Genomic DNA, 27,657 nt, shown 5'->3' with positions numbered 1-27,657 from the left:
GACCTTCAGGAACCTACACACTGTGGAACCCAGGTGAGCATCACCACTCCTGTGTCTTTCTCAAAAGCACTGATCTCCAAACTCAGCTCAGAGAGGATCAGGAAGATCCAGCTGTGCTGAGGGAGGAACTGCAGCTCTTTTTCAGAAATCTTAGAGCAGAAGCCCAGACTCTCTCTTTGACCACAAGTGTCCAGTTTCTGTTGTCCAGCACTGAACACCTTTACAGAAAGCTGAAATAGAAACACTACAATCCAAACTCCAAATTATTGAATCAGAAATTAGGTTCTATCTGATCTACAACCTCTCCCTCACTCCATGTATATTTACTGTTTTAATATTCAGTGAACTATGAAGATGAAACCTGCAGCAGATGATCTACAGAAGTGAAAGTTCTGGTGAAGTTCTGTTAAGAAGATATTTGCATAGACAGAAGACACGTTGCACTGAGCGCTCCATGCTTCAGTGCTCTGAGAGTGTTTATAGTCCTGTGAGTTTAACACTTCATGACTGAGACCTGCTACAGCAACTTCTTCACCCACAGCAGCCATGAATTTCATCCCCATCTTCATCTGGACTCTGATCTTCTGCACTAGAGGTGAGAACTGATTAAGATTGAACTTTCACAGCTACCATGTAATGAACATCTTCAGTTAACATGTTATTAAACAACGTTCACTTAAAGTTCATTAAAGTCAAAAATGTAAGAATATTTCTACTTTATTTCTGTTTCTCCAGAGTCTATAGGTCAGGTGACTGTGACTCAGACTCCTGCAGTGAAATCTGCTCTTCCAGGAGACACCGTCACCATCAGCTGTAGAACCAGTCCTGCAGTATATTATCACAGCTCATACGGCCACTACTTACACTGGTATCAGCAGAAACCTGGAGAAGCTCCTAAACTCCTTATCAAACTCGCGAATCAGCTTCAGTCTGGATTTCCAGCTCGATTCAGAGGCAGTGGATCTGGATCTGACTTCACTCTGACCATCAGTGGAGTCCAGACTGAAGATGCTGGAGATTATTACTGTCAGAGTTTTCATTATATCAGCAGCACCTACCTGTTCACACAGTGATACAGAGTCGTACAAAAACCTCCCTCACTCAGTCAGGCTGCACAGAGACTGCACTGCTGCAGTGGGATCTACTGCAGGTGCTGAGTTGGAGGATGTGAAACAGCACAATCACACTCTGTGGAGGAGAGAAAACACACCACACTGACTCACTACTGATTATAATCAATATTATTCAGAATGGCATTCTTAACTCAGAGTATCATGTGGGTCTACAGTGTACACTTTACCAACTTTCTATCCTCCATAATCACAGAAAGCTGCAGTGAGTACCAAAAGTGAGATGATAAGTAGTGAAACATACACAGAGAAAGACGCCCAGTCTTTTAGATAAACAGACATATGCTAGTGGTCTGTTTCCTCAGCTTACTAACGTTACTAGCCGAGCCGTTTCAGCTCATATGGTTCAGCTGGTAAACAGTCAGTCTGTGAAGATGTAGTAAACTGATAGCAAGTGTGAAAAGTGGAGCTGAAAGCTTAATTTCCTTCCGTTTATTCCAGTAGAGATTAATAAGGAACTCTCCATGCCGTCACTCTACGGTACATTGCTATGGTACGTAATGGTAGCCACACTGCACTGGGAGAGAGACGTTACAGAGAGGCTCTCCTTTCTTAGCTAGTGTGCTAGTGTTCATAGCATCACCAAAATTAACAATTTGAACATGAAATTTTGATAGATTTTGTTTTCTGGAATTTAGTTGATGATGTTGCCATTTTGGTGATGCTAGCTAACATTAGCTAGCTTTATTTTGTGAAGATTGTCACTCATTTCCTATTGCTATCTATAACTAAATTAATTTACTATCTATACATTAAAAACTATCATAAATTCAAAATTATCATAAAGGTTTTCTTTATTATATTATTATTTTATAGAGCTTAATACACAATATTAAAATGAATGCAGTGATGCCTTTAAAGGCAGTATAATATTCTGTGCTAAAATGTGATAGTAATTACAGAGCTGTGATTATTACTGTAACCATGGTTACAGTTCTGTTATTCTCACTATAATACAAATGACAGTAAAGTTGGCAGACACAGACAGAAGTACCTTTCGAAGGCTGTAGAGCGGTCAAGAAGTGTCCTTTGTAATTTGTATCTGGTTTGTCAGTGATTGTAACGCTGCATGGAGCTTCAACCATTAAAGCAAATCAACCACCTGGGATGCTACAGCAACCACATAGCAACTGCTAAACAGTGCCATAGCAAACCCATAGCAACACCATAGCAACCATTGAGCAAAATCAGTTACACCCTTCTGATCTTGTAGCTACATGGATGTGGATTATCCACTGGGGTTTGTGCAACCATTTTCCTTCAGGACGTTTTTACAGTATTAAAGTATAAATGATGATGTTAATGAAGAGAGTGTGTGTTTTCATGTGCAGTAGTTAGTCTACAGGGACTGGAACAGTCAGTGTAAATGATGCTGATAGTGAAAATGATTTCTGGTGTTTGGAACAGAAAGTGTCAAACAGAAATGAGAGCACTGTTTCAGATTCTGAAAGAAAAGCTTTTATTTGAATGAAAATTTGACATTTCCTCATTAAAAGACATTTAAAAGACAATTAAGAGAAAGAAGCTGATCATCTGATGCAGAGTGAGGCGGAGGTGTGTGAGAGAGCTCACAGGCCAGAGCAGTGGTCTGCGCTCACTGTTTTGCTGACTGGAGTCTGGGAGTCCTTGGTGGCCTCACAGGTCACTGTGTTCTTCAGCCACTGCTGCTGGTCGAGGGTCAGGGTGCTGCTCCAGCTGTAGAGGCCGTCGTTCTTTAGAAGAGCGGGGCTGTGACTGACCCCCGAGTTCCAGCTGCTACTGCCCACCTTCCAGCTCAGCTTCCAGTCTGAGGGGAAGCCCCTGCTGCCCACACACAGCAGTGTGGCCTTCCCTTGCTCCAGCTCTACACTGGACGGGGGCAGGATTGTCAGGGTGGGCACTGTGTCACCTAGGTGACACACAGAGACAATGATCCAGTGATGTTCATAATTACCTACTAATCAATGTTTCCTACACTGGAAAAGCTGGAGAACAGAAACTGTGATTCTGGTTATATGGTACAGAATTTGGTACTCAAATCAGGCACTAGTGCATTTTGGGTATTAGTCTCTACTGGGGTGCACTGCTTGAACACTGCCTATTTCAGTGTGTTGTACGATTACTGGATATGAAGTACTGGAGTGCACTATATAGTGAACAGTGTACAGTTTCAGATATTTCCATACAGACAGCAAAAGCTCTCATTCAGTCAGTACAGAGAAACAGCTGTAGGAGCAATGAGAGGACTGACTTTCAGCTGTGTGTGTGTGTGTGTGTGTGTGTGTATGTGTGTGTGTGTGTGTGTGTCAGTGTTTAGTGGTGCATCACAAATGTTTCTAGTCACATGATACTCTCCTGGATACTTTGCCAACACACTATGTACATTTCTTATTTCATTATCTTAGATTTATATTAAAGTACATTCAATTGTAACAGATGTTCATTTGTGGACAAAACAAGATAAAAAAATGAAGCTGAAAATGTAAATCTATAAATTCTTAATCACGTATTAAAAACTGAAAGTTCTACAGCGCTGATCATAATGTATTTAAATTCCTTATATTTTTGATGCACAACATTTTATTAATATATAACATTTAAATAAATGAATGCAAGCTATTTTAAGTCATATAGAAATAGGAATTTGGAATGTAACTTTTAGCCTTCATGTCTAGTTAATGTAAATAAATTATTTATTAATACTAGAAATAAAATAAAAATTGAAGAAACATTTAAATCTTGAAAACATTTTAAATCTAAAACTTTAATCTTGACCTGTTGAAATTCTAACAATATAAAATGATTCTTATATGTTAAGTAAAATATTGTGCACCAGCAATTCATTTCTTCAGGTGTAATTATTAGATTTTCAGGATATCAGTATCACATTTTTAGCATTGGTATCATTTTTTTTCATCCTCATCAATAAAATGTAATTCTGAAGTTTAATTAATAGAACCAGTAGCATGTTTATTATTTCAGATTTGTGAAACTGGATTAAAAACTAAAACAACTCCTGCAGTTATTTAAGAAACATAGTCATAAAATCACACATTTAATCAAACCCCACAGTATGGGATGAAATCCTACTGTGTATAAATAATGCTTCACATTAAAATTTCTAGAGAACTTTACATCAATATAGAGCTGAATTAGCACCTATCAATGAAGTTACTGTCCTTCATTCATCACTGTAGGTCTTAAACTTTACAGATATTTCACTTTACAACATTAGTCTTAACAGAAATGAAATTAGTCATTAAGACATGAAGTTAGTATTTTACAAATGTAGCATTTTGTTACTTACGTCCAACTGCCAGTTTGGTTCCTCCTCCGAAAGTGTACCACAGTGTTACAATCTCATTCAGTGGCTGTACAAAAACCTGCTGCACCAAACACACTGCTCTCTGAACACACTACAGCATTTTACACTGCAGTTAGGGGGGATGTGAGGGTCTGTGAGTCAAATAGTAAATATATAATTGTCCTGACTATTTTATAGATCTGTCTAAATACATTTACCTTTTTAATTCAATATTCTCTAAACTCTGGACATCTCAGCAGTTTCCCACTTAAAAATCTTCTGTTTTTTTCTCAATTATGACTAACTGGAAAGATCTTATTGGGAAATAAAAAAGACATTAATACTAGAATTAATTGAAGTAATTAAGTCTGAGTAACGACAGATTCTGCTGGATTACAGGAAGTTACTAAATTGCAGTTTTACCTTTTACAGTGGTCTAAAAATAGTTCCCCATCAATATTTCTGTCCTTTTTGTCCATTTTCCTCTCTGCCAGTATCCAATCTGCATCTTCAGCTGCAGTGTTAAACTCAATCATATTCAGGAGACAACAAAGTCAACAAAATATGGAACAGCCCAAAACATTAAAAACATCATTTGTTAAGCAGACCAGTCTTTTGATTTTCAAGAGGGGTGAACACTTTTGTAAGGTGCTGTATATAAATAACTCATAAGAACAACCTCCACACACTAAGTATGAAAACAATGAGAGAAGGTCCTAAAAACCCATTAAAATTGAGTTCTGTTAGGAAGATATTTGCATAGACAGAAGACACGTTGCACTGAGCGCTCCATGCTTCAGTGCTCTGGGAGTGTTTATAGTCCTGTGAGTTTAACACTTCATGACTGAGAGCTGCTACAGCAACTTCTTCACCCACAGCAGCCATGACTTTCATCCCCATCTTCATCTGGACTCTGATCTTCTGCACTAGAGGTGAGACACTGACTCAGTTTGAACTCTCAGAGGAACCTGTTCTACATTAAACCTCAAAGTTAAAATATTCTTCATACAAAGTTTAATAAAATTCATAAGAGTCTAAAATCTGAAAATAGTTCTACTTTATTTCTGTTTCTCCAGAGTCTATAGGTCAGGTGACTGTGACTCAGACTCCTGCAGTGAAATCTGCTCTTCCAGGAGACACCGTCACCATCAGCTGTAGAACCAGTCCTGCAGTATATTATCACAGCTCATCTGGCCACTTTTTACACTGGTATCAGCAGAAACCTGGAGAAGCTCCTAAACTCCTGATATTACTTGCGAATCAGCTTCAGTCTGGATTTCCAGCTCGATTCAGAGGCAGTGGATCTGGATCTGACTTCACTCTGACCATCAGTGGAGTCCAGCCTGAAGATGCTGGAGATTATTACTGTCAGAGTTATCATTATATCAGCAGCACCCACATGTTCACACAGTGATACAGAGTCATACAAAAACCTCCCTCACTCAGTCAGGCTGCACAGAGACTGCACTGCTGCAGTGGGATCTACTGCAGGTGCTGAGTTGGAGGATGTGAAACAGCACAATCACACTCTGTGGAGGAGAGAAAACACTACACCAACTTCATACATTTCTTTTTTACATCTCCTTTATTTTTACTGGATCAAGTGTATCTGTTTTTGCTCTGTCTATTTACTTTCAGTTTTTACAATCTTCCCCTGATCTTCCTCCAGTTGAACCTTCAGTCTTCTCCTGGTCTGAAGCTCCTGCTGCTGATGCTTCTGATTCTGTGTCTCTGCTGCAGTAATAAGGGGAAAGTAGTCTTCATTAAGACATCTCTCCAGAACTCCAGAAGTCTAGTTCATTCACTCATAGATGCATGATTAGACATTTAGTGGACATTTTTCATTTAATGGATATAGAGAAGGTGAGCACTGGACAAGGAACAATTTCATCAGGCTTTCAGAGAGATATGATGGTTCTTTACCAGTAAGAGAAGTCAAAACAGTGATAAACATTAATAGTAATCTCTGAAGGAAACAGTCAGTGCAGTGGTGCTAAAATATCTTTAACTGGATATTGAATTCTGTGTGTGTTTGACATGCTCAGTAGTTCTCATTCTAAATCAAAATAGTCACAAAAGTTAAAGTTCTTCAGGTTTTGTTGACGGTGCCTGATGTGAAATAATAATAAATGGACAATGGAATAATGCAAAAAATGACAGAATTTATAGAACCAAGTATTTCAGAGTATCTGTGACAGTTTCTACAGAATTAAGGCAAGTTTCTAGAAAGTATAGTTACCTTTTACAGTGATCTAAAATGTGTTTTCTGTCAATGTATTTCTCCAACCAGTGTCTTCAGATGCAGTGTTAAACTCATTAACACTCAGCAGCTCACAGAGTCCCTCATAAAAAAACAAACAAACAAAAAAACAGTAACAGTTGAGCACTGTTAAATCCCCCCTGCTGGCAGTTCACTACAACATTACACTTAACTCAGTGATTTTTTCAGGCCTTCAGTGATATTTCACGGTTCTGGACAATCAAGAGATTCAATAAACATTAATTCAGTTTTTAAGTCAATTCTAAATAAAACAGTCAGTCAGTGCAGTGATGCTCTAAGATGAAGCTTAATTCTGGTAAGTGTTCTTATAGCTGAAGCTGCATTTTCTACAAGCTGGAGGTCTTTGTCTGTAATTGTTGTAGGAAGTGCTGTGAGAAACACATCACAACAGTCCTATATACACCATGCATTCACCAAGAACTGCCTTCCACAGTTAAAGACACTGAATCAGAATGAAATACAGCTGATCAACATCATGAGCAGGAGAAGTCGGAGCAGAACCAGGGCAGAACCAAACCATAGGCCAATTAGGAAGGGTCCAATGTGACATAACTTCAGAGGCACTAGTTTCATTAGAATTCATCAGAACATAGAGCTTGTTCACAGGAGTCTACACCACATTTTACCACAATTATTGTTTTATTTCTAATATCATATTTATTTTCACTAGATACATATGTCCAGATATTTGTGGACGCCTCTCTTAAGCTACTTTAAATTGCAGACATTGCTGACACAGATGTACAAATGCCTGCCCATAGATTGTCGAGTCCCTGAGAGAGGGGAGCAGATAAACATGAACCTACTGGCACAATGACTAATGCCAAACATGGGCTAAAGGGCTATAAAGCTTCCCATAATTGAACTGTGGAGCAGTTGGGCTGTCTTCTGGAGTGATGGTGCTAGTATCTGTAGGCTAATCATGATATTATATAAGTTCAGGTGATGTTGGTCAAGTGTTTAACAGTAGAAAAGGAGAGGAAGAGCTCAGAGGTCAGATTTATCTGGTTCTTACAGGTCCTGCACAAGAGTCCTTCAGTCTTTGTCCTGGTCACTGGATGACAAGTGCTCTCCACAATGTGTTCATGCTCAAACACAACAGATTCATAATTACCAGGTTTTTGTGTGCACCCATGTGTGCTTGATCGCACACATCATCAAACCATTCAGAACTTGAACAGTAGAACTAGTCCAATATTCCATAACCCAACATTGGAAACAGATGATCTGAAGAAGAGCTCCAGCTTATGTTAGTGAACTCAGAAATGACCTGATAGTTTACCAGTAAACTCAGCTGTACGTTCAGATGCTGCTCCTCATTTATAAATAGACTTCATAGACACTTTCTTGGAAAAAAACAAAGAGCACAAGAGCAGCAGCTCTGTTTCTGCAGCTCTGGACCTTCAGGACCCCAGACACAGTGGAATCCAGGTGAGCATAACCACTCCTGAATCTTTCTCAAAAGCACTGATCTCCAAACTCAGCTCAGAGAGGATCAGGAAGATCCAGCTGTGCTGAGGGAGGAACTGCAGCTCCTTTTCAGAAATCTTAGAGCAGAAGCCCAGACTCTCTCTTTGACCACAAGTGTCCAGTGTGTGCTGTCCAGCACTGAACACCTTTACAGAAAGCTGAAATAGAAACACTACAATCCAAACTCCAAATTATTGATTCAGAAATTAGGTTCTATCTACAACCCCTCCCTCACTCCATGTATATTTACTGTTTTAATATTCAGTGAACTATGAAGGTGAAACCTGCAGCAGATGATCTACAGAAGTGAAAGTTCTGGTGAAGTTCAGTTAAGAAGATATTTGCATAGACAGAAGACACGTTGCACTGAGCACTCCATGCTTCAGTGCTCTGAGAGTGTTTATAGTCCTGTGGGTTTAACACTTCATGACTGAGAGCTGCTACAGCAACTTCTTCACCCACAGCAGCCATGACTTTCATTCCCATCTTCATCTGGACTCTGATCTTCTGCACTAGAGGTGAGACACTGATTCAGATTGAACTTTAAGAGCAAACATTTCTACATTAAACGCCAAAGTTAAAATATTCTTCATACAAAGTTTAATAAAATTCATAAAGTCTAAAATCTGAAAATAGTTCTACCTTATTTCTGTTTCTCCAGAGTCTATAGGTCAGGTGACTGTGACTCAGACTCCTGAAGTAAAATCTGCTCTTCCAGGAGACACCGTCACCATCAGCTGTAGAACCAGTCCTGCAGTATATTATGACAGCTCATCTGGCCACTACTTACACTGGTATCAGCAGAAACCTGGAGAAGCTCCTAAACTCCTGATCAAACTCGCGAATCAGCTTCAGTCTGGATTTCCAGCTCGATTCAGAGGCAGTGGATCTGGATCTGACTTCACTCTGACCATCAGTGGAGTCCAGACTGAAGATGCTGGAGATTATTACTGTCAGGGTTATCATTATATCAGCAGCACCTTCCTGTTCACACAGTGATACAGAGTCATACAAAAACCTCCCTCACTCAGTCAGGCTGCACAGAGACTGCACTGCTGCAGTGGGATCTACTGCAGGTGCTGAGTTGGAGGATGTGAAACAGCACAATCACACTCTGTGGAGGAGAGAAAACACACCACACTGACTCACTACTGATTATAATCAATATTATTCAGAATGGCATTATTAACTCAGAGTATCATGTGGGTCTACAGTGTACACTTTACCAACTTTCTATCCTCCATAATCACAGAAAGCTGCAGTCAGTGAGATGATAAGTAGTGAAACATACACAGAGAAAGACGTCCAGTCTTTTAGATAAACAGACATATGCTAGTGGTCTGTTTCCTCAGCTTACTAACGTTACTAGCCGAGCCGTTTCAGCTCATATGGTTCAGCTGGTAAACAGTCAGTCTGTGAAGATGTAGTAAACTGATAGCAAGTGTGAAAAGTGGAGCTGAAAGCTTAATTTCCTTCCGTTTATTCCAGTAGAGATTAATAAGGAACTCTCCATGCCGTCACTCTACGGTACATTGCTATGGTACGTAATGGTAGCTCTCCTTTCTTAGCTAGTGTGCTAGTGTTCATAGCATCACCAAAATTAACAATTTGTACATGAAATTTTGATAGATTTTGTTTTCTGGAATTTAGTTGATGATGTTGCCATTTTGGTAATGATAGCAAACATTAGCCAGCTTTATTTAGTGAAGCTTGTCACTCATTTCCTTTTGCTATCTATAACTAAATTAATTTACTTAATTTAATTAAGTTTTCTTTATTGTACAGTATATCATTATTTTATAGAGCTTAATACACAATATTAAAATGAATGCAGTGATGCCTTTAAAGGCAGTATATTATTCTGTGCTAAAATGTGATAGTAATTACAGAGCTGTGATTATTACTGTAACCATGGTTACAGTTCTGTTATTCTCACTGTAATACAAATGACAGTAAAGTTGGCAGGCACAGACAGAAGTACCTTTCAAAGGCTGTAGAGCGGTCAAGAAGTGTCCTTTGTAATTTGTATCTGGTTTGTCAGTGATTGTAACGCTGCATGGAGCTTCTCTTTTGCTGCTGGATCAGTCAGTGTAAATGATGCTGATAGTGAAAATGATTTCTGGTGTTTGGAACAGAAAGTGTCAAACAGAAATGAGAGCACTGTTTCAGATTCTGAAAGAAAAGCTTTTATTTGAATGAAAATTTGACATTTCCTCATTAAAAGACATTTAAAAGACAATTAAGAGAAAGAAGCTGATCTTCTGATGCAGAGTGAGGCGGAGGTGTGTGAGAGAGCTCACAGGCCAGAGCAGTGGTCTGCGCTCACTGTTTTGCTGACTGGAGTCTGGGAGTCCTTGGTGGCCTCACAGGTCACTGTATTCTTCAGCCACTGCTGCTGGTCGAGGGTCAGGGTGCTGCTCCAGCTGTAGAGGCCATCGTCCTTTAGAAGAGCGGGACTGTAACTGACCCCCGAGCTCCAGCTGCTACTGCCCACCTTCCAGCTCAGCTTCCAGTCTGAGGGGAAGCCCCTGCTGCCCACACACTGCAGTGTGGCCTTCCCTTGCTCCAGCTCTACACTGGACGGGGGCAGGACTGTCAGGGTGGGCACTGCGTCACCTAGGAAACACACAGAGACAATGACCCAGTGATGTTCATAATTACCTACTAATCAATGTTTCCTACACTGGAAAAGCAGCAGCTGGAGAACAGAAACTGTGATTCTGGTTATATGGTACAGTATTCAGTATTCAAATCAGGCACTAGTGCATTATGGGTATTAGTCTCTGCTGGGGTGCACTGCTTGAACGCTGCCTATTTCAGTGTGTTGTACAATTACTGGATATGAAGTACTGGAGTGCACTATATAGTGAACAGTGTACAGTTTCAGATATTTCCATACAGACAGCAAAAGCTCTCATTCAGTCAGTACAGAGAAACAGCTGTAGAAGCAATGAGAGGACTGACTTTCAGCTGTGTGTGTGTGTGTGTGTGTGTGTGTGTGTGTGTGTGTGTGTGTATGTGTGTTTGTGTGTGTGTGTGTGTGTGTGTGTGTGTGTGTGTGTGTGTTTAGTGGTGCATCACAAATGTTTCTAGTCAAATGAAACCCTCCTGAATACTTTGCCAACACACTGTGTACATTTCTATATCTTAGATCTATATCAAAGTACATTCAATTGAAAAAGATGTTCATTTATGGACAAAAAAAGATAGTAGAAGTAGAAAATGTAAATCTATACATTCTTAATATGCATATTCAAAACTGAAAGTTCTACTGCGCTGATCATAATGTATTTCATTTCCTTATTTTTTATGATGTAGAAATATGCTTCCACAACATTTTATTAATATATGACATTTAAATAAATGAATGTAAGCTATTTTAAGTCATATAGAAATAGGAATTTGGAATGTAACTTTTAGCCTTCATGTCTAGTTAATGTAAATAAATTATTTATCAATAATATAGTCCTTTATTAGTCCCGCAGTGGGGAAATTCTCAAAATAAAATTAAAATTGAACATTCTTAAATTCTTGACTGTCGAAATTCTTTTTTTTCTAGAAGATATTTAAAATATTTAATTTCTACAAAATTTAAAGAAACATTTTTTTACCAGTATAAATTGTACTTATTACATTTTCAGATGTAAAACTTCAATCTTGACCTGTTGAAATTCTAATATAAACTAATATAAAATTACTCTTATATGTTAAGTAAAACATTGTGCACCAGCAAATCATTTCTCCAGGTGTAATTATTAGATTTTCAGGATATCAGTATCACATTTTTAGCATTGGTGTCATTTTTTCATCCTCATTAATAAAATATAATTCTGAAGTTTAATTAATAGAACCAGTTGCATGTTTATAATTTCAGATTTGTGAAACTGGATTAAAAACTAAAACAACTTCCTGCAGTTCTTTAAGAAACATAGTGGAAAAATCACACATTTAAGCAAACCCCACAGTATGGGATGAAATCCTACTTCGTGTGTCTCTCCCGAGTCTGTCTCCCTGTGTCTGTGCAGTGTGTGTGCGTGTGCGTGTAGCACACATACACTCGTGTACCAGAGGAAGGCAGGAGTGTCTGTCTTCCCTGGTATGTGTATATGTGTGTGTGTTTGCACACATACCCTAGTTTTACAGAGGAAGGCAGGAGTGTGTGCCTTCCCTGTAACTTCTCAGTTTTCTTGTTTCTTTTGGGAGATCCTTTTTGCCCTTTAGTTGTATTTCCCTCTAGAGTTAAAGAGGTAGCCAGCTCTCCCCTGACGTCCTTTCTTATCCCGCCTTTGTTTCGCGTGAAACGCGACGTCTCCTCATTTATTAAATCCATCCCTTTACATTTCTTTAGTTGGGCGCTTCGATAACTGCAGCTTTGGTGTAGCGGCAGAGCCCGGTCTCGCGACGCAGCGGCCAGGGTTCGAGTCCCGGGGGGGGTCATTTCTCATTTCCATTTTGCCTGTTCTAAGATTATAGACTCTGCACTTGGGCCCGTTGGTCACGTGATCGTGGTAGCTCACTCAGTACCCTCCAACACAGCGGCCTGGGTTCAAACCCTGCTGCAAGTGAGCACCTCATTACACTTTGTCCTGGTTACTGGATGACAAGTGCCCTCCACAATGTGTTCATGCTCAAACACAACAGACTCATAATTACCAGTTTATGTGTGCACCCATGTGTGCTTGATCACACACATCATCAAACCATTCAGAACTTGAACAGTAGAACTAGTCCAATAATCCACAACCCAACACTGGAAACAGATTATCTGAAGAAGAGCTCCAGCTTCAGTCAGTAAACTCAGAAATGACCTGATAGTTTCACAGTAAACTCAGCTGTACGTTCAGATGCTGCTCCTCATTTATAAACAGACTTCATCCTCAATGTCTTTGGCAACATAGAAAGAGCACAAGAGCAGCAGCTCTGTATCTGCAGCTCTGGACCTTCAGGACCCTACACACTGTGGAACCCAGGTGAGCATCACCACTCCTGTGTCTTTCTCAAAAGCAGTGATCTCCAAACTCAGCTCAGAGAGGATCAGGAAGATCCAGCTGTGCTGAGGGAGGAACTGCAGCTCCTTTTCAGAAATCTTAGAGCAGAAGCCCAGACTCTCTCTTTGACCACAAGTGTCCAGTGTGTGCTGTCCAGCACTGAACACCTTTACAAAAAGCTGAAATAGAAACACTACAATCCAAACTCCAAATTATTGATTCAGAAATTAGGTTCTATCTGATCTCCAACCTCTCCCTCACTCCATGTATGTTTACTGTTTTAATATTCAGTGAACTATGAAGATGAAATGTGCAGCAGATGATCTACAAAAGTGAAAGTTCTGGTGAGGTTCTGTTAAGAAGATATTTGCATAGACAGAAGACACGTTGCACTGAGCGCTCCATGCTTCAGTGCTCTGAGAGTGTTTATAGTCCTGTGAGTTTAACACTTCATGACTGAGAGCTGCTACATCAACTTCTTCACCCACAGCAGCCATGACTTTCATTCCCATCTTCATCTGGACTCTGATCTTCTGCACTAGAGGTGAGACACTGACTCAGACTGAACTTTCACAGCTACCATGTAATGAACATCTTCAGTTAAAATGTTATTAAACAAAGTTCACATAAAGTTTATAAGAGTCAAAAATGTGAAAATACTTCTACTTTATTTCTTTTTCTTCAGAGTCTATAGGTCAGGTGACTGTGACTCAGACTCCTGAAGTAAAATCTGCTCTTCCAGGAGACACCGTCACCATCAGCTGTAGAACCAGTCCTGCAGTATATTATCACAGCTCATACGGCCACTACTTACACTGGTATCAGCAGAAACCTGGAGAAGCTCCTAAACTCCTGATTAAACTTGCGAATCAGCTTCAGTCTGGATTTCCAGCTCGATTTAGAGGCAGTGGATCTGGATCTGACTTCACTCTGACCATCAGTGGAGTCCAGACTGAAGATGCTGGAGATTATTACTGTCAGAGTTATCATAGTGGTGTTGTGTTCACACAGTGATACAGAGTCGTGCAAAAACCTCCCTCACTCAGTCAGGCTACACAGAGACTGCACTGCTGCAGTGGGATCTACTGCAGGTGCTGAGTTGGAGGATGTGAAACAGCACAATCACACTCTGTGGAGGAGAGAAATCACACCACACTAACCATATACTATGTTTCTACATCTCCCTACTTGTGATCAAGTGTCTGTGGTCTTTTATTTTATCACGAGTCTTCTACAGTCCTACTCTGATCTTCCTCCAGTTGATTCTTCAGTATAATCTCCTGCTGCTGCTTCAGATTCCACCTGTCTGCCACAGTAATGAGGGTGAGGTTCTCACAGTAATGAGAATGAATAAGCACATTAGCTCAAGACCAGGATCATTCACTCATAGATGCAATGTTAGATCTTTAGTGAATACAAGCAGACTTTTACTTGTAGAATGTGGGGAAGTCTAGCACTGGATGAGCTTATGGAATGATTTGGAACCCAGTGAGTTTTTCAGGCTTTCAGTGATATTTCACGGTTCTGGACAATCAAGAGATTCAATAAACGTTAATAAAAGTTTATTGCCAATTCTAAATAAAACAGTCAGTCAGTGCAGTGATGCTCTAAGATGATGCTGAATTCTGGTAAGTGTTCTTATTGCTGGAGCTGCATTTTCTACAAGCTGGAGGTCTTTGTCTGTAATTGTTGTAGGAAGTGTTGTGAGAAACACATCACAACAGTCCTATATACACCATGTATTCACCAAGATCTGCCTTCCACAGTTAAAGACACTGAATCAGAATGAAATACAGCTGATCAACATCATAAGCAGGAGAAGTCGGAGCAGAACCAGGGCGAAACCAAACCATAGGCCAATTAGGAAGGGTCCAATCTGACATCACTACAGAGGTACTAGTTTCATTAGAATTCATTGGAACATAGAGCTTGTTCACATGAGTCTACACCACAATTATTGTTTTATTTCTAAAATCATATTTATTATCAATAAATACTTATGTCCAGATATTTTTGGACACATCTTTTAAGCTACTTTAAATAGCAGACATTGCTGAAACAGATGTACAAATGCCTGCACACAGATTGCCTAGTCCCTGAGAGAAGTAACGCCAATTGAATAGGACTCACAGGAGCAGATATAGATGAACCTACTGGCACAATGACTAATGCCAAACATGGGCTAAAGGGCTATAAAGCTTCCCATAATAGAACTGTGGAGCAGTTGGACTGTCTTCTGGAGTGATGGGGCTAGTATCTGTAGGCTAATCATGATATTATATAAGTTCAGGTGATGTTGGTCAAGTGTTTAACAGTAGAAAGGGAGAGGAAGAGCTAAGAGGTCAGATTTATCTGGTTCTTACAGTTCCTGAACCAGAGTTCTTCAGTTTGTGTCCTGGTCACTGGATGACAAGTGCCCTCCACAATGTGTTCATGCTCAAACACAACAGACTCATAATTACCAGGTTTTTGTGTGCACCCATGTGTGCTTGATCACACACATCATCAAACCATTCAAAACTGGATCAGTAGAACTAGTCCAATAATCCACAACCCAACATTGGAAACAGATCATCTGAAGAAGATCTTCAGCTTCAGTCAGTGAACTCAGAAATGACCTGATAGTTTCACAGTATAGTTTCTCAGCTGTACGTTCAGTTTATGCTCCTCATTTATAAATAGACTTCATCCTCAATGTCTTTGAAAAAATAGAAAGAGCACAAGAACAGTAGCTCTGTTTCTGCAGCTCTGGACCTTCAGGATCCCGGACACAGTGGAACCCAGGTGAGCATTACCACTCCTGGATGGAGGAACTGCAGCTCCTTCTCAGAAATCTTGAAGCAGAAGCCCAGACTCTATCTTTGACCACAAGTGTCCAGTGTGTGCTGTCCTGCACTGAACACCTTTACAAAAAGCTGAAATAGAAACACAACAATCCAAACTCCAAATTATTGAATCAGAAATTAGGTTCTATCTGATCTATAACCTCTCCCTCACTCCATGTATATTTACTGTTTTAATATTCAGTGAACTATGAAGATGAAACCTGCAGCAGATGATGTACAGAAGTGAAAGTTCTGGTGAAGTTCTGTTAAGAAGATATTTGCATAGACAGAAGACACGTTGCACTGAGCGCTCCATGCTTCAGTGCTCTGGGAGTGTTTATAGTCCTGTGAGTTTAACACTTCATGACTGAGAGCTGCTACAGCAACTTCTTCACCCACAGCAGCCATGACTTTCATCCCCATCTTCATCTGGACTCTGATCTTCTGCACTAGAGGTGAGACACTGATTCAGATTGAACTTTCACAGCTAGCATGTAATGAACATCTTCAGTTAAAATGTTATTAAACAAAGTTCACATAATGTTCATAAAAGTCAAAAATGTAAAAATACTTCTACTTTATTTCTGTTTCTCCAGAGTCCAAAGGTCAGGTGACTGTGACTCAGACTCCTGAAGTAAAATCTGCTCTTCCAGGAGACACCATCACTATCAGCTGTAGAACCAGTCCTGCAGTATATTATCACAGCTCATCTGGCCACAACTTACACTGGTATCAGCAGAAACCTGGAGAAGCTCCTAAACTCCTGATTAAACTTGCGAATCAGCTTCAGTCTGGATTTCCAGCTCGATTTAGAGGCAGTGGATCTGGATCTGACTTCACTCTGACCATCAGTGGAGTCCAGACTGAAGATGCTGGAGATTATTACTGTCAGAGTTATCATAGTGGTGTTGTGTTCACACAGTGATACAGAGTCGTGCAAAAACCTCCCTCACTCAGTCAGGCTACACAGAGACTGCACTGCTGCAGTGGGATCTACTGCAGGTGCTGAGTTGGAGGATGTGAAACAGCACAATCACACTCTGTGGAGGAGAGAAAACACACCACACTGACTCACTACTGATTATAATCCATATTATTCAGAATGGCATTCTTAACTCAGAGTATAATGTGGGTCTACAGTGTAGACTTTAACAACTTAAACAACTAACAAATTCTACAGTAAATATATTTTATCCTATGAATTACAAAACATACTTTTAACCTGGATTCATTTTCATTAGTTTTGTCAATAATCCATCTTAACCCAGAAATACATTCTCCATTATTTCCAACCCAGATATTAGTCTTTATCATCTCACAGACAGAAGGACATCTTTCTATCCTCCATAATCACAGAAAGCTGCAGTCAGTGAGATGATAAGTAGTGAAACATACACAGAGAAAGACGCCCAGTCTTTTAGATAAACAGACATATGCTAGTGGTCTGTTTCCTCAGCTTACTAACGTTACTAGCCGAGCCGTTTCAGCTCATATGGTTCAGCTGGTAAACAGTCAGTCTGTGAAGATGTAGTAAACTGATAGCAAGTGTGAAAAGTGGAGCTGAAAGCTTAATTTCCTTCCGTTTATTCCAGTAGAGATTAATAAGGAACTCTCCATGCCGTCACTCTACGGTACATTGCTATGGTACGTAATGGTAGCCACACTGCACTGGGAGAGAGACGTTACAGAGAGGCTCTCCTTTCTTAGCTAGTGTGCTAGTGTTAATAGCATCACCGAAATTAACAATTTGTACATGAAATTTTGATAGATTTTGTTTTCTGGAACTTAGTTGATGATGTTGCCATTTTGGTGATGCTAGCTAACATTAGCTAACTTTATTTAGTGAAGATTATCACTCATTTCCTTTTGCTATCTATAACTACATTAATTTACTATATATATATTAAAATGATTTAAAAATGTTAAAAATGATTATCATAAATGTTTTCTTTATTGTACAGTATATCATTATTTTATAGAGCTTAATACACAATTTTAAAATGAATGCAGTGATGCCTTTAAAGGCAGTATAATATTCTGTGCTAAAATGTGATAGTAATTACAGAGCTGTGATTATTAATGTAACCATGGTTACAGTTCTGTTATTTTCACTGTATTATAAATGACAGTAAAGTTGGCAGACACAGACAGAAGTGCCTTTCGAAGGCTGTAGAGCGGTCAAGAAGTGTCCTTTGTAATTTGTATCTGGTTTGTCAGTGATTGTAACGCTGCATGGAGCTTCTCTTTTGCTGCTACAGTCAGACTGTTTGGTCGTCTTTATGATGTTATTTTAATAACTTTGATTATGATTTTATTTTAAGTAAATTTACCATTATAACAAAACTTTGATCCATTAAATTTCAACCATTAAAGCAAATCAACCACCTGGGATGCTACAGCAACCACATAGCAACTGCTAAACAGTGCCATAGCAAAACACATTAGCAACACCATAGCAACCCTTGAGCAAAATCCTTTACACCCTTCTGATCCTGTAGCTACATGGATGTGGATTATCCACTGGGGTTTGTGCAACCATTTTCCTTCAGGACGTTTTTACAGTATTAAAGTATAAATGATGATGTTAATGAAGAGAGTGTGTGTTTTCATGTGCAGTAGTTAGTCTACAGGGACTGGATCAGTGAGTGTAAATGATGCTGATAGTGAAAATGATTTCTGGTGTTTGGAACAGAAAGTGTCAAACAGAAATGAGAGCACTGTTTCAGATTCTGAAAGAAAAGCTTTTATTTGAATGAAAATTTGACATTTCCTCATTAAAAGACATTTAAAAGACAATTAAGAGAAAGAAGCTGATCTTCTGATGCAGAGTGAGGCGGAGGTGTGTGAGAGAGCTCACAGGCCAGAGCAGTGGTCTGCGCTCACTGTTTTGCTGACTGGAGTCTGGGAGTCCTTGGTGGCCTCACAGGTCACTGTGTTCTTCAGCCACTGCTGCTGGTCGAGGGTCAGGGTGCTGCTCCAGCTGTAGAGGCCATCGTCCTTTAGAAGAGCGGGGCTGTGACTGACCCCCGAGTTCCAGCTGCTACTGCCCACCTTCCAGCTCAGCTTCCAGTCTGAGGGGAAGCCCCTGCTGCCCACACACAGCAGTGTGGCCTTCCCTTGCTCCAGCTCTACACTGGACGGGGGCAGGACTGTCAGGGTGGGCACTGTGTCACCTAGGAGACACACAGAGATAATGATCCAGTGATGTTCATAATTACCTACTAATCAATGTTTCCTACACTGGAAAAGCAGCAGCTGGAGAACAGAAACTGTGATTCTGGTTATATGGTACAGAATTCAGTACTCAAATCAGGCACTAGTGCATTATGGGTACTAGTCTCTGCTGGGGTGCACTGCTTGAACGCTGCCTATTTCAGTGTGTTGTACGATTACTGGATATGAAGTACTGGAGTGCACTATAAAGTGAACAGTGTACAGTTTCAGATATTTCCATACAGGCAGCAAAAGCTCTCATTCAGTCAGTACAGAGAAACAGCTGTAGGAGCAATGAGAGGACAGACTTTCAGCTGTGTGTGTGTGTGTGTGTGTGTGTGTTTAGTGGTGCATCACAAATGTTTCTAGTCAAATAAAACCCTCCTGGATACTTTGCCAACACACTGTGTACATTTCGTTATCATAGATCTATATCAAAGTACATTCAATTTAAAAAGATGTTCATTTATGAACAAAAAAAGATAAAAAAGGTAGAAAATGTAAATCTATACATTCTTAATTGTGTATTAAAAACTGAAAGTTCTACTGCGCTGATCATAATGTATTTCATTTCCTTATTTTTTATGATGTAGAAATATGCTTCCACAACATTTTATTAAAATAAATTACATTTAAATAAATTAATGTAAGCCATTTTAAGTCATATAGAAACAGACATTTGGAATGTAACTTTTAGCCTTCATGTCTAGTTAATGTAAATAAATTATTTATTAATACTAGAAATAAAATTAACATTGAATATTCTTAAATTCTTGAGTGTTGAATTTTTTTTTCTCTAGAAGATATTTTAAAATATTTAATTTCTACAAAATTTAAAGAAACCTTTTTTTTACCAGTATAAATTGTACTTATTACATTTTTAGATGTAAAACTTCAGTCTTGACCTGTTGAAATTCTAATATAAACTAATATAAAATTACTCTTATATGTTAAGTAAAATATTGTGCACCGGAAATTCATTTCTCCAGGTATAATTATTAGATTTTCAGGATATCAGTATCACATTTTTAGCATTGGTATCATTTTTTCTTCATCATCAATAAAATATAATTCTGAAGTTTAATTAATAGAACCAGTAGCATGTTTATTATTTCAGATTTGTGAAACTGGATTAAAATCTAAAACAACTCCTGCAGTTATTTAAGAAACATAGTCGTAAAGTCACACATCTTAAGCAAACCCCAGAATATTACATTACATTACATTACATTTATGGCATTTAGCAGACGCTCTTATCCAGAGCGACTTACAAGGTTACTTGTATTACAGAGGTGGGCCATTGTAGTGTTAGGAGTCTTGCCCAAGGACTCTTATTGGTGTAGCGCAGCATAGTCACCCAGACCGGGAATCGAACCCTGGTCTCCCACATGGGGTTGTTGTAACTCAATGGCAGGTGGTGGTGTTATCTGTTGCGGCCACACTAACCACTATATGGGATAAAATCCTACCGTTTATAAATAATGCTTCACATTAAAATTTCTATAGAACTTTGCATCAATATAGAATTGAATTAGCACCTATCAATGAAGTTACTGTCCTTCATTCATCACTGTAGGTCATAAACTTTACAGATATTACAGATAATGATATTACAGTCTTAACAGAAATGAAATTAGTCATTAAGACATGAATTTACTGTTTTACAAATGTAGCATTTTGTTACTTACGTCCAACTGCCAGTTTGGTTCCTCCTCCAAAAGTGTACCACAGTGGTACAATCTCATTCAGTGGCTGTACAAAAACCTGCTGCAGCAAACACACTGCTCTCTGAACACACTACAGCATTTTACACTGCAGTTAGGGGGAAAGTGAGGGTCTGTGAGTCAAATAGTAAATATATAATTGTCCTGACTATTTTCTAGATCTTTCTAAATACATTTACCTTTTAAATTCAATATTCTCTGAACTCTGGACATCTCAGCAGTTTCCCACTTCCCATCTTCTGTTTTTTCTCAATAATGATTAATTGCAAAGATCTATTACTAGAATGTATAGAAGTAATTAAGTCTGAGTAACTCTGACAGATTCTACTGGATTACAGGAAGTTACTAAATTGCAGTTTTACCTTTTACAGTGGTCTAAAAATAGTTCCCCATCAATATTTCTGTCCTTTTTTTCCATTTTCCTCTCTGCCAGTATCCAATCTGCATCTTCAGCTGCAGTGTTAAACTCATTCATATCCAGGAGACAACAAAGTCAACAAAATATGGCACAGCCCAAAACATTAAAAACATCATTTGTTAAGCAGACCAGTCTTTTGATTTTTAAGAGGGGTGGACACTTTTGTAAGGTGCTGTATATAAATAACTCATAAGAACAACCTCCACACACTAAGTATGAAAACAATGAGAGAAGGTCATATCAACCCATTAAAATTGAGTTCTGTTAAAAAGATATTTGCATAGACAGAAGACACGTTGCACTGAGCGCTCCATGCTTCAGTGCTCTGGGAGTGTTTATAGTCCTGTGAGGTTAACACTTCATGACTGAGAGCTGCTACAGCAACTTCTGCACCCACAGCAGCCATGACTTTCATCCCCATCTTCATCTGGACTCTGATCTTCTGCACTAGAGGTGAGACACTGATTTGGATTGTACTTTAAGAGCAAACTTTTCTACATTAAACGTCAAAGTTAAAATATTCTTCATACAAAATTTAATAAAATGCATAAGAGTCTAAAATCTGAAAATGGTTCTACCTTTTCCATTTCTGTTTCTCCAGAGTCTATAGGTCAGGTGACTGTGACTCAGACTCCTGCAGTGAAATCTGCTCTTCCAGGAGACACCATCACCATCAGCTGTAGGACCAGTCCTGCAGTATATTACTACAGCTCATACGGCCACTACTTACACTGGTATCAGCAGAAACCTGGAGAAGCTCCTAAACTCCTGATTAAATTTGTGAGTCAGCTTCAGTCTGGATTTCCAGCTCGATTCAGAGGCAGTGGATCTGGATCTGACTTCACTCTGACCATCAGTGGAGTCCAGACTGAAGATGCTGGAGATTACTACTGTCAGAGTTACCACAGCAGTGGTGATGTGTTCACACAGTGATACAGAGTCGTACAAAAACCTCCCTCACTCAGTCAGGCTGCACAGAGACTGCACTGCTGCAGTGGGATCTACTGCAGGTGCTGAGTTGGAGGATGTGAAACAGTACAATCACACTCTGTGGAGGAGAGAAATCACACCACTTTAACCATATACAATGTTTCTACATCTCCCTACTGGTGATCAAGTGTATCTGTCTGTGCACCTTTATTTTATCATCAGTCTTCTACAGTCCTACTCTGATCTTCCTCCAGTTGATTCTTCAGTATAATCTCCAATCTGACATCACTACAGAGGCACTAGTTTCATTAAAATTCATTGGAACATAGAGCTTGTTCACACGAGTCTACACCACATTTTCCCACAATGATTGTTTTATGTCTAATATCATATTTATTATCACTAAATACATATGTCCAGATATTTGTGGACACCTCTTTTGAGATAATTTAAATAGCAGACATTGCTGACACAGATGTACAAATGCCTGCCCACAGATTATTTAGTCCCTGAGAGAAGTATCGTCAATTGAATTGGACTCACAGGAGCAGATATACATGAACCTACTGGCACAATGACTAATGCCAAACATGGGCTAAAGGGCTATAAAGCTTCCCATAATTGAACTGTGGAGCCGTTGGACTGTCTTCTGGAGTGATGGGGCTAGTATCTGTAGGCTAAGCATGATATTATATAAGTTCAGGTGATGTTGGTCAAGTGTTTAACAGTAGAAAAGGAGAGGAAGAACTCAGAGGTCAGATTTATCTGGTTCTTACAGTTCCTGCTCCAGAGTTCTTCAGTCTTTGTGTAAGGGGTGGCTCTAGGGCAAGGCCTCCCCCTGCCACTCTGGTGGTCTGTGTGTCTGTGTGCCAGTCTGTGTAGTTCTCGAGTTGAAGGCTGAGTTTGTGTCACTCCCCTTCATGTGTCTCTCCCGAGTCTGTCTCCCTGTGTCTGTGCAGTGTGTCTGTGTGTGCATGTGCGTGTAGCACACATACACTCGTGTACCAGAGGAAGGCAGGAGTGTCCGTCTTCCCTGGTATGTGTATATGTGTGTGTGTTTGCACACATACCCTAGTTTTACAGAGGAAGGCAGGAGTGTGTGCCTTCCCTGTAACTTCTCAGTTTTCTTGTTTCTTTTGGGAGATCCTTTTTGCCCTTTAGTTGTATTTCCCTCTAGAGTTAAAGAGGTAGCCAGCTCTCCCCTGGCGTCCTTTCTTTTCCCGCCTTTGTTTCGCATGAAACGCGACGTCTCCTCATTTATTAAATCCATCCCTTTACATGTCTTTTGTTGGGCGCTTCGATAACTGCCGCTTTGGTGTAGCGGCACAGCGTCGGTTTCACGACGCAGCGGCCAGGGTTCAAACCCCGCTGCAAGTGAGCACCTCATTCACAAGTGACAAGTGCCCTCCACAATGTGTTCATGCTCAAACACAACAGACTCATAATTACCAGGTTTATGTGTGCACCCATGTGTGCTTGATCACACACATCATCAAACCATTCAGAACTGGATCAGTAGAACTAGTCCAATATTCCACAACCCAACATTGGAAACAGATGATCTGAAGAAGAGCTCCAGCTTCAGTCAGTGAACTCAGAAATTACCTGATAGTTTACCAGTAAACTCAGCTGTACGTTCAGATGCTGCTCCTCATTTATAAATAGATTTCATACTCAATGTCTTTGGCAACATAGAAAGAGCACAAGAGCAGCAGCTCTGTATCTGCAGCTCTGGACCTTCAGGACCCTACACACTGTGGAACCCAGGTGAGCATCACCACTCCTGTGTCTTTCTCAAAAGCACTGATCTCCAAACTCAGCTCAGAGAGGATCAGGAAGATCCAGCTGTGCTGAGGGAGGAACTGCAGCTCCTTTTCAGAAATCTTAGAGCAGAAGCCCAGACTCTCTCTTTGACCACAAGTGTTCAGTGTGTGCTGTCCAGCACTGAACACCTTTACAAAAAGCTGAAATAGAAACACTACAATCCAAACTCCAAATTATTGATTCAGAAATTATGTTCTATCTCATCTCCAACCCCTCCCTCACTCCATGTATATTTACTGTTTTAATATTCATTGAACTATGAAGATGAAACCTGCAGCAGATGATGTACAGAAGTGAAAGTTCTGGTGAAGTTCTGTTAAGAAGATATTTGCATAGACAGAAGACACTCCATGCTTCAGTGCTCTGAGAGTGTTTATAGTCCTGTGAGTTTAACACTTTATGACTGAGAGCTGCTACAGCAACTTCTTCACCCACAGCAGCCATGACTGTCACCCCCATCATCATCTGGACTCTGATCTTCTGCACTAGAGGTGAGACACTGATTCAGATTGAAATCTCAGAGGAAACTGTTCTACATTAAACCTCAAAGTTAAAATTTTCTGTCTGAAATCTGAAAATAGTTCTACCTTATTTCTGTTTCTCCAGAGTCTATAGGTCAGGTGACTGTGACTCAGACTCCTGAAGTAAAATCTGCTCTTCCAGGAGACACCGTCACCATCAGCTGTAGAACCAGTCCTGCAGTGTATAGCAACTCATATGGCCACTACTTACACTGGTATCAGCAGAAACCTGGAGAAGCTCCTAAACCCCTGATCAAACTCGCGAATCAGCTTCAGTCTGGATTTCCAGCTCGATTCAGAGGCAGTGGATCTGGATCTGACTTCACTCTGACCATCAGTGGAGTCCAGCCTGAAGATGCCGGAGATTATTACTGTCAGAGTTTTCATAGTGGTAATGTGTTCACACAGTGATACAGAGTCGTACAAAAACCTCCCTCACTCAGTCAGGCTGCACAGAGACTGCACTGCTGCAGTGGGATCTTCTGCAGGTGCTGAGTTGGAGGATGTGAAACAGCACAATCACACTCTGTGGAGAAAAGAAAACACTACACCAACTTCATACATTTCTTTTTTACATCTCCTTTCTTTTAATTGGATCAAGTCTATCTGTTTTTGCTCTGTCTATTTACTTCCAGTTTCTACAATCTTCCCCTGATCTTCCTCCAGTTGAACCTTCAGTCTTCTCCTGATCTGAAGCTCCTGCTGCTGCTGCTTCTGATTCTGTGTCTCTGCTGCAGTAATAAGCAGAAAGTAGTCTTCATTAAGACATCTCTCCAGAACTCCAGAAGTCTAGTTCATTCACTCATAGATGCATGATTAGACATTTAGTGGACATTTTTCATTTAATGGATATAGAGAAGGTGAGCACTGGACAAGGAGCAATTTCATCAGGCTTTCAGAGAGATATGATGGTTATTTACCAGTAAGAGAAGTCAAAACAGTGATAAACATTAATAGTAATCTCTGAAGGAAACAGGCAGTGCAGTGGTGCTAAAATATCTTTAACTGGATATTGAATTCTGTGTGTGTTTGACATGCTCAGTAGTTCTCATTCTAAATCAAAATAGTCACAAAAGTTAAAGTTCTTCAGGTTTTGTTGACGGTGCCTGATGTGAAATAATAATAAATGGACAATGGAATAATGCAAAAAATGACAGAATTTATAGAACCAAGTATTTCAGAGTATCTGTGACAGTTTCTACAGAATTAAGGCAAGTTTCTAGAAAGTATAGTTACCTTTTACAGTGATCTAAAATGTGTTTTCTGTCAATATATTTCTCCAACCAGTGTCTTCAGATGCAGTGTTTAACTCATTAACACTCAGCAGCTCACAGAGTCCCTAATGAAAAAAACACAAAAAACAGTAACAGTTGAGCACTGTTAAATCTCCCCTACTGGTAGTTAACTACAACATTACACTTAACTCAGTGATTTTTTCAGGCATTCAGTGATATTTCACGGTTCTGGACAATCAAGAGATTCAATAAACATTAATTCAGTTTTTAAGTCAATTCTAAATAAAACAGTCAGTCAGTGCAGTGATGCTCTAAGATGAAGCTGAATTCTGGTAAGTGTTCTTATAGCTGGAGCTGCATTTTCTACAAGCTGGAGGTCTTTGTCTGTTATTGTTGTAGAAAGTGCTGTGAGAAACACATCACAACAGTCCTATATACACCATGTATTCACCAAGAACTGCCTTCCACAGTTCAAGACACTGAATCAGAATGAAATACACCTGATCAACATCATAAGCAGTAGAGGTCGGAGCAGAACTGGGACAGAACCAAACCATAGGCCAATTAGGAAGTGTCCAATCTAACATAACTACAGAGGCACTAGTTTCATTAGAATATATTGAAACTTAGAGCTTGTTCACATGAGTCTACACCACATTTTCCCACAATTATTGTTTTATTTCTAATATCATATTTATTATCACTAAATACATATATCCAGATATTTGTGGGCGCCTCTTTTAAGATAATTTAAATTGCAGACATTGCTGACACAGATGTACAAATGCCTGCCCATAGATTGCCTAGTCCCTGAGAGAAGTATCCCCATTTGAATAGGACTCAGGGGAGCAGATAAACATGAACCTACTGGCACAATGACTAATGCCAAACATGGGTTAAAGGGGTATAAAGCCCCCCATAATTGAACTGTGGAGCAGTTGGACAGTCTTCTGGAGTGATGGTGCTAGTATCTGTAGGCTAATCATGATATTATATAAGTTCAGGTGATGTTGGTCAAGTGTTTAACAGTAGAAAAGGAGAGGAAGAGCTAAGAGGTCAGATTTATCTGGTTCTTACAGTTCCTGCACTAGAGTTCTTTTGTTTTTGTCCTGGTCACTGGATGACAAGTGCCCCCCACAATGTGTTCATGCTCAAACAGAACAGACTCATAATTACCAGGTTTTTGTGTGCACCCATGTGTGCTTGATCACACACATCATCAAACCATTCAAAACTGGATCAGTAGAACTAGTCCAATAATCCACAACCCAACATTGGAAACAGATGATCTGAAGAAGAGCTCCAGCTTCAGTCAGTGAACTCAGAAATGACCTGATAGTTTACCAGTAAACTCAGCTGTACGTTCAGATGCTGCTCCTCATTTATAAATAGACTTCATAGACACTTTCTTGGAAAAAAACAAAGAGCACAAGAGCAGCAGCTCTGTTTCTGCAGCTCTGGACCTTCAGGACCCTAGACACAGTGGAATCCAGGTGAGCATCACCACTCCTGAATCTTTCTCAAAAGCACTGATCTCCAAACTCAGCTCAGAGAGGATCAGGAAGATCCAGCTGTGCTGAGGGAGGAACTGCAGCTCCTTTTCAGAAATCTTAGAGCAGAAGCCCAGACTCTCTCTTTGACCACAAGTGTCCAGTGTGTGCTGTCCAGCACTGAACACCTTTACAGAAAGCTGAAATAGAAACACTACAATCCAAACTCCAAATTATTGATTCAGAAATTAGGTTCTATCTACAACCCCTCCCTCACTCCATGTATATTTACTGTTTTAATATTCATTGAACTATGAAGGTGAAA

At 39.8% G+C, this 27,657-nt stretch overlaps 1 pseudogene and 4 gene segments (V, D, J or C); 3 read left to right on the top strand and 2 right to left on the bottom strand.

Moving 5' to 3' along the window:
- Positions 1-2,572: 2,572 nt before the first annotated feature.
- LOC140549402 (Ig kappa-b4 chain C region-like) lies at positions 2,573-5,313 on the bottom strand. The segment is given in 3 exon segments: positions 2,573-3,018; positions 4,417-4,525; positions 5,290-5,313. Coding segments are annotated over 3 exon segments (453 nt in total).
- Positions 5,314-8,633: 3,320 nt separating this feature from the next.
- Positions 8,634-9,163, top strand: LOC140549386 (Ig kappa chain V region 120-like). The segment is given in 2 exon segments: positions 8,634-8,682; positions 8,826-9,163. Coding segments are annotated over 2 exon segments (387 nt in total).
- Positions 9,164-13,604: 4,441 nt separating this feature from the next.
- Positions 13,605-14,166, top strand: LOC140549809 (probable non-functional immunoglobulin kappa variable 6D-41; annotated as a pseudogene).
- Positions 14,167-18,697: 4,531 nt separating this feature from the next.
- LOC140549361 (Ig kappa-b4 chain C region-like) lies at positions 18,698-21,738 on the bottom strand. The segment is given in 3 exon segments: positions 18,698-19,150; positions 20,879-20,987; positions 21,730-21,738. Coding segments are annotated over 3 exon segments (438 nt in total).
- LOC140549353 (probable non-functional immunoglobulin kappa variable 6D-41) lies at positions 21,737-22,265 on the top strand. The segment is given in 2 exon segments: positions 21,737-21,785; positions 21,934-22,265. Coding segments are annotated over 2 exon segments (381 nt in total).
- Positions 22,266-27,657: the final 5,392 nt, after the last annotated feature.

This window comes from Salminus brasiliensis, chromosome 2, assembly GCF_030463535.1.
Source record: "Salminus brasiliensis chromosome 2, fSalBra1.hap2, whole genome shotgun sequence".
NCBI lineage: Eukaryota > Metazoa > Chordata > Actinopteri > Characiformes > Bryconidae > Salminus > Salminus brasiliensis.
Note: the sequence above shows the minus strand (reverse complement) of the source record. Positions and strands in the feature narration are given on the sequence as shown.